General features: G+C 33.2%; 1 protein-coding gene across 4 annotated transcripts; it reads right to left on the reverse strand.

Moving 5' to 3' along the window:
* Positions 1-1143: 1143 nt before the first annotated feature.
* On the reverse strand, positions 1144-7450 carry LOC114302597 (uncharacterized). Of its 4 annotated transcripts, none has more exons than XR_014335381.1 (4): positions 6902-7450; positions 5869-5981; positions 2206-4597; positions 1144-1415 (listed from the first exon to the last, which is right to left on the reverse strand). XR_014335381.1 is itself a non-coding variant. In XM_082878010.1 (3 exons), the coding sequence occupies exons 1-3, from the start codon at positions 7041-7043 to the stop codon at positions 4454-4456; spliced, it is 399 nt and encodes a 132-aa protein (XP_082734136.1). In that variant the 5' UTR covers positions 7044-7450; the 3' UTR covers positions 1144-4453. The 4 variants fall into 4 exon arrangements, 1 of the variants encoding a protein (XP_082734136.1); XR_014335379.1 differs by having other exon boundaries at positions 1144-2086; XR_014335380.1 differs by having other exon boundaries at positions 1966-4597.
* Between the last annotated feature and the right edge of the window lie 565 nt (positions 7451-8015).

The raw sequence follows: 8015 nt of genomic DNA on the forward strand, positions 1-8015 counted from the left end.
AGAAAAATCTAACAAGAGTAATCGAAGTTATGAGCCAAGTAGAAAAGGAACATAGGATTTTGCCGCCAGGTATTTGACCTCTTCAAGACCCCAAAATATTAAACTTACAAAAATAAACCTCATACAAAATTACAATAACAAATCAAGCCATCAGTTTTATTTTTCAATTTCTTTTCATGTATAACCTATCACATCAACAATACAAAAATCACAAAAAAGATGTACATGACTTACATCATTTAATATGAGTTCTGCTAGACAAATCTGATCAGCGATACCACTCCCAACCACAGTTTGCAAGACCAAAGGTGATGAAATTGTGTTAACTATTACATGTACACACATGAATATTTAACATGCATACACACACCAGAAATTCAAAAAATAAAAATGACAGCCAATTTTGCCATAATGAGGAAAAAGAGATGAGCAGGGGGGAAAAGTGAATCACAAAATTGAATAAAAACATGATTTTTTTTGGTTCACATAAATGTCTTTCCCTAATTTACCTCCAATAACATTTCAGCATTCATTTTAAGTTAATTTTAACCAAAACAAGAGTCAATTTACTTGTTTTCACATAACATCTTAGAACAAACAATGACATACACAACACAGACACGCCAAGATGAAAATTTTAAAAAATATATAGGATACAACATGTGGGAACACTCGCAAAATATATAATTTTATATATTTATTTAGACGTTATATATAAGTGAGTATATGTTATACAAAGACAATAACAAAATGCAATGTAACACTAATTTCTAAAATCTAAAGAAGGAGAATATGTATAAAATTACATCATTTTTTTATTATTATTAGATTTCCAGTTATTTTATTCAAAGTTGTAATATATTTCATGTATGTTTAAATAATGTTCATGTGTTCCTCAAGGGTCTAAAACATGAATCACAAGCCTCTGATAGCGTTATATTCACTTCAGTGATCTCAGTTATACCACAGTTATCAAATACGTTGCCCAAGTAGGAATCTGAAAAACTTCAGTTAACTACGAAAACAAACTTTTTAATAATCAGCAGGCTTTTAACCATATATGTTTAATGTTAACCACTCAATCCAGCAGCATAAAAATCAACATTAAAAATATAATAACCAAAAATTGAAAACAAGGAATCAGTTTCAACCTTTAGTATTAAAGGAAGTGTAGACAGCTCAACTGCAGGCAACTCTCTCAACTCACTATTGACGCTATGATAAGTCTCATCTGCAGAAGTAGCAACGCCTTAGTAGCAACACGCTATGAAATTTCAGAACACCTTAGTAACTCAACTGAAAGTACATGAAGGAATTGACCATTGAAGATCTGCCATAGAAAACAATATAAGCTCTTTGTTGACAAAATCACTGTACTTGATGAGCTTCTCCTTCTGATCAAGGTAAGTGCCAGGCTGTGAATCACATAGACAAAGAAAGTGTTATTAGAAAAAGAACAATTACAGAACACCTTAGTTCATTGCCTCCCAAAATTACCCTCACAAAAGGAGTAAACAGCTTTTCTTTTTTAAAATTTATAATAATAATAGTAATAAAGATTTCAAAATAATAGAACAAACCTTTCTTTAGGAACTCCTGTGAAAGTTCACATTTCTTCAGGAACAAACCTTTCTTTTTTATGTAGTTGCTATGTTACACAAGATCTAGCATAATCAATGGGTTTACTGCAGTGTATATGTAAGCATAATATAATAAGATACATTTACACCACTGCCTTCCCGTCATGAAATCTTAATGCAAATGGTATACAAATAGAACCCATCAACTGATAAGAAGATTAAGGTACATCTTGAGAACCCAACAAAATCCCCTGCTTTTATTTGAACATTTCTAGAGCTCACAAGTCCCATAATGAATAGCTGATAGTAGATTTAAAAATATAGTTAAGGTGTGTTGTATGGATTAGAAAGTATTCATATTAGCTGCTAATCTTTTCATCTGTACCTTTTTCAGGCAGCCTATCCAGTAGATGTTTCTGAAGTGCAAGATACAAAATTCAAGCAGCCTAGCATCTTATTATGATTTTAATTGTTTCTGAAGTCCAAGCCTGAATGAATTGTCTGGACTGTCAAAGAACATAAGTGACGGTATTTTGGTTAAACTAAACAGCACAGTAGAGTCTCTTGAAGAAGAAAAACACAAGCGACTAGAGAAGGTAAAACTTATTCAAGCTGTTTTACTCACCATCCTCTGACTTGTCTGTTGCTCAGAGGAAGCATCGACATAATGAATTGTCTTCTCCGTGGATTTTGTGTGGACTTTGCAGCTTCACCATCTTGGTAAAGCATTGACAAACTTGTGGAACCTTATGGATACGCCTTTCGAAGACCGTCAATTGTTCTGTCACATTACTAATTTATTATGATCAGCTTCATCGGCTGAAATATCCTCTCCTGGAAGCCTCTCCCTTGATATAATCCAACAGGTTAGTACATATGTAATCAATAATTCTCAAGAGCATCAGCATCACAAGCAAGATTTGATGTCGTTTCAAAATGTTTCAAGGTGGAGGCTGAAGTTAAGAGATTGGATCAATTGAAAGCAAGCAAGATGAAAGAACTTTTCGTTAAGAAACAATTTGAACTCGAGGAGATATGCAATAGATATACAATTTGAACTTGAGGAGATATACAATTTGAACTTTTCGTTATGAAAATGTGCAATTATTGATTTCTTCATCAACAAAAGCAATGATAAAATTTAGAAGTATGGGGAAACAAAAGACCACAAGCAAAAGATAAAGAGATCAAAGAAAAGGTTTCACTGAAATTGCACTATTGCTATCCCAAGGACACTAAATTTGCTTTAAAAAGGTTATGTTCCCATAACCCCACAAGACATACAGAGAGACATATTTTTAGACATGCCACCAAGTTACTAATTTATGCAGCAGTGCATGATTGTTAATTTGAAACCTATCTATGTAGAAGCACAACTTCATTGCTAGAATTTCCTTGCAACAATCCCACCAAAGTCCACTTCATATGAATTAATTTGACTAATAGATGAAATTCAATGCACTAATCTGTCGAGTGTTAGAAAATACAAAAACAAATCTGCCATTTTACCATCTTGTTGCCAAAAGTAGAACCTCAGACCTTGCAGTTATCAGATTACCAAAAAATACTTAGCAGAACTTGTGAAAAAGATTCTCTTGGATGTTTTCATATGTCATATTTTGTTTAGAAATATTTTTGTACTTTTGTTATTTTTAGTCATTAGGGTTCCTCTCTATTTAATTAGCATTAATTTGTTAATTATTTTCGTATTGTAGGTGTTGAGGATAATATACAATAATATGGCATCTTTCTCTCTTTACATTGTATTATGTCACAAGGTATCATAGCTAAGGTGGTCGGAAGCCATAGCATATTTATGAAAATAAACTATTCACATATTTACACATAATATATTTATAAAAATATAAATTTTTAAAATGTCCCAGATGTAGTGTCCTGCACTTTTGAAAATTGACGTGTTAGCGTGTTAGTGTTGGTCAAGTGTTCATGTATGTGATACGTACGACACAACACTTCCCGATCTATCAAATAATTCTAATTTCCTCCCTCATCCCTCTCCAAATAGAGAGCAAAAAAGGACTTGCCAAATTTGTCGGTTCCACTCTTGGAATCAACTCACTCTTTCTAACATTTACACGTTACAAAAACACCATCTGAAAACACAAAAAGATACACCTTCAATGTGTCACTTGGCCCATCTAAATCCATAAATTGCAATAATCTCATCTACAAATGGGAGATTCATAAGGAAGCTTCTTGGATTGCTCCCACCTCAAATCCACTCTAAGAACTCCCCCCAGCATGAGAACTGCGGAAAGCTGAACTGTCCTCTGGTGTTTTTAGAACTTGTAATTGCTATTTTCTTACATAATGTTAGCAAGTTCTGCATTGACCTTTCAGGTATATGTAAATCAGGTGGTTGATCTTACATCAGTACAAGAACAGAAAAAATGCTAGGGTATTTCCATTACCAATGAATCAAAATGTGAACTCCAGCCACAGGAAACTAAGTCTATTCAATATTGCCACTATGATTACAATTACATATACCAAGCAACTTACAACCATAAAACTTGAAATCTCAACAACCAACAATACTCCTCACGTAGAGAAAAAAAAAATATACCTTCCCTTTTGTAAAGTCTGAAGAAGAATGGAAGGGATACAGTCGCTCAAACAGACCTCAAAAGAAATTTTGAAGCATTTGGATCTCATAGATATCAGATCAAAGAAGAAAATAATGTCATTTTAACCACATAAAGGCAGAATCCTTGATGGTAACCAACAAAGTACCTAATTTGACCTAACATTTTGATATATCTTGCTCATGTGCACTTTGATGAATTGTATATCCAATTTCAAAGCTTCAAAACTGTGAATATATATCAACCTAAAGAGTTTATGCACTAATGCTACCTGTTCAAAGGTTCCTGAAGTTGATGAACTCTTCTTTTAGTTTCTTCCAACTTCTTACGCATTTCTTCATTTGATTCGAGGGCTTCTGCACATTTTCTTTCAGAATCATCGGCTCGTTGTTTCTCCGATTGCAATAAAGCCTAAGCAACATAAAACCAGGGTAAATATTAAGGAAATAGAATTGGAAGAAGCTAGACAAGGTTTCATAAACTAAAAAATAATACTGAATAAATATTAACAACAAGAAGAAGGAGAAGATTTGTGTATGTAACAAGAAACATGCCAACAAAATGGACAAGCTAAAACAGAAAACTCATTGTGCAAATAAAACAATCTCATTTCCCAAAATGATCGTTCAACCTTACTTGTAGGAATCTTCTACTGGAATGGAACCTCTCAAACATATGAATCCCTATTCCATGAGATTACATGGAAAAAATTAACTCAAATTTGTTTATATTTACAAAAAAAATAATTTGCAGTTGACCTCAAATTCTTTAGTCTTTATCGCTTTCTATAACTTTTCGTTTTTCAATTTCACTCCCTCTGGGATATCAATTTCTCAGCTTCTCTTCATTGGTGTGCAAAGAAATGATAACACACTTGAAAAAGGTAGCGCTTAAGGCAACCAACAAGAAAGAAAAAGAAAGGGGAAAAATATGTGACGAGCTAAACCTTCACGTTTTCCACTTCTGTAGCCAGAGTCTCAAACTTCTCAGTTTCTTGGACAGAGAGAGACCGAGGGCAAAGGCTAGAGAGGGAGTGAGCGAGAAACAGAGAGAGAGAGACAAACAGCATAAGAAAATAAACGCAGAAAATATATATATATATATATTAAATATCTAATTATTGTATTGCTAGCAACTTTAGTTTAAAAGGAGCAAGAATAACAAAAAGCATGTTCAACCATTTTCAAATCTTTGTGGGAAGAGTCATTTTACAGCTATAAGGTAGTGCATAAACAGAAGGATGTATGAGAAAAGGGAGGGAAGTGGAGGGGAATAATATAAAAAGAAAGTAGGAAGTCTTTTATTGGTATAGGGCATCACCACTAAGGCTAACTGTATAGAACATTTTGAAATCCATAGTCATGAGGAAAGGAAAGCAAAGTGACATCCTAGATGTAGGGATTCTTATCAGTTGTGATTCATGCACTTTGGATTGACATGACCTTGATTGCCTGAAACTACAGTATAGTGATGTGTAGTTGCTGCATATTTTTTTTTTTCAGGGAGTATTTTTGACGTATAAAAAATGTGACAGTTTAAAATAAGGAGCTTCACCAAAACCTGGTGTTGCATTATTACAAACATATATGGTATTAAGCATTCATTTCATTTCCAATAACTTGAAATCACAATGAAACAAAAATTTGCAGTCAACTGAAACAGTGGTAGTCTTTATGTTTTACCTGTAAAGGACTAAGTGATGGTACAAGAAGCTTCTTGGTTTGTCCATTTTGAGTGCCAGAAGGAAAGGGCAAAAGTCGTCCAATAAGCGTTCCAGATCCAACTACAAGATTTGCTATTAAAATCAAATGAAATTGTCAATCAACACATTTGTAGGTCTTCAAACACCCCACACCACCTAAAGGTTATCTGAGACCTATAAGAATTTGTCAATCAACTCATGTCATATATGAAGATTCTTCCAATGTAGTTATCTAACAGAAAAGGATATGAAATATGTAGTTATCTAACAAAAAAGAATTTGTAATATATAACTACATATGACATGTCCTATATAAAGATTCTTCCAATAAATACATACACATCTATATGAACAAGAGTTTAAAAAAAAAAGGAATTAAAACTTCGAGTATGATTTGGTTGGTTGAAATACACATATCTATATGAACAAGATTTTTTTTTTTAAAAAAAAAAAAAACGAACAAACAAACAAACAAAACAAAACAAAACTCAAAACTTCAAGTATGATTTGGTTGGTTGAAATCCACATACCCATTATCAAAATATGAAAAGGGCAAAATAGATTTTCTCCCAGGTACAGTTATCAAAAGTACATGAAATGACGAAAGACTTAATTCTACGCCTTAATTGTTGAGGATGCAACCATACCCAAACTACTTGAAAAATGAATAGCACACTATAAATATATATATATATATATATATATATTTCATTTCATTTAATGGCACTATAAATATCACTCCACACTAAAGACAATTATTAATCCCCCTTCAATTCAATGTCTTTGCATGTCATATAAAAATATAGTTTAGCAACAGAGTTGCATGGTAATGATCCTCGAACCAGATAATATAAAATAAAAGGGAAGCTGATTAGCTGATAAAATTTATGATCTATTTATATGCTATTATGTAATTCCAGGAGCGTTCAACTAATTGATCTAGCCTCCTTTTCAATGGATAGGGTAAAAAAACATTAATGTGTTAGCTGAGAAACTATAAGACAATCACATACCTAACCATTGTGCCCACTGTGCAATTAACTGGGAAAACAATAAGTGTCCAATGGTGGTGTTCCCTCTTTCGTTCATCGTCCGAAATATTTGCAAGTGTGGATCCCTATAATATAGATAGCTATCAATCATATAAAACAACATTTTTATTCACAATACTTCCATCCTAGTTAACCAAAAACCAGGTAGAAAATACAGAGGGATAAAAGGATTAAAAGACTAAAGAAGGAAGACAGAAACAAAAAAACTCACCTCTGAGCATGTCTCATCATAATCATGATTCCCAAGTAAAGGTTCCCAAAAAACTCACCTTAAGCCATCTAGCCCCGATGTCTCCAAATGTTCATGCCTTTTCCCATCGACATCCCCATGGTGGAGTCTTCTCCTCAAAGCTCGTGATGTCATGAGTTAAGATTGTTATATAAGCCTGTTTAATTAATGAATCATCCATAAAGTGCATCAATATGAGGAGCCAACAACACTGTTAACTACACTAAAGAACAAGGTAAAAAAATTCATCTCTATGAACCTACACAACATATAAAAAGAAATCGCAGTTGGCTAATGACCGAATTGTGAGCACTAAGCACCTTCCCACTAATTCTACTTTCTAGATGTATAATCTGCCAAGGCTAGGCTCTATCATGAATTTGTCCATTAAATACAAAAACAACACTCTACCTGTTGTTTCTAAACAATTTACCAAGTGAAAGATGTTGTTCACCAGCAACAATAATAAAATAAAACAACATAAACAATTGATAAATCAAGAATTTCCCAAGAACCTTAAGACAATATAACCCTCTGTTTGATTGCTGAGGAAAAACAAAAAAACAAAATGAAAATTTGAGGAAAAACAAAACAAAATGAAAATAAGTCATGTCGTAACCTTTAACAAAAGTGGTGGCCAAGGCATCGTAATGATCAACTACTTTGCCACCAAGTTATGCTACGTAGACAACACCACCAAAAAAACACCTTCAGATTATAGGACACATTGGCAATTCTAGCCATGAGGTGGACACAAAAATGATTAATGTCTGTAATAACTGCACAACAAAAAAGCTGGACACAAAAATCTGGACTAATAATTAGTAGGTACACACTTCCATCATA

Source organism: Camellia sinensis, chromosome 7, assembly GCF_055761805.1.
Source record: "Camellia sinensis isolate YWXY chromosome 7, ASM5576180v1, whole genome shotgun sequence".
Taxonomy (NCBI): domain Eukaryota; kingdom Viridiplantae; phylum Streptophyta; class Magnoliopsida; order Ericales; family Theaceae; genus Camellia; species Camellia sinensis.

Excerpts from the sequence above, each read along its gene's own strand:
- LOC114302597 (XM_082878010.1), bottom strand. The coding sequence starts at position 7,043 with ATGTTGTTTTATATGATTGATAGCTATCTATATTATAGGGATCCACAC. Across the intron at positions 5,982-6,901 it reads ACAGTGGGCACAATGGTTAG|CAAATCTTGTAGTTGGATCT; the intron begins GTATGTGATTGT and ends TGATTTTAATAG. Across the intron at positions 4,598-5,868 it reads CATCACTTAGTCCTTTACAG|GCTTTATTGCAATCGGAGAA; the intron begins GTAAAACATAAA and ends TATGTTGCTTAG.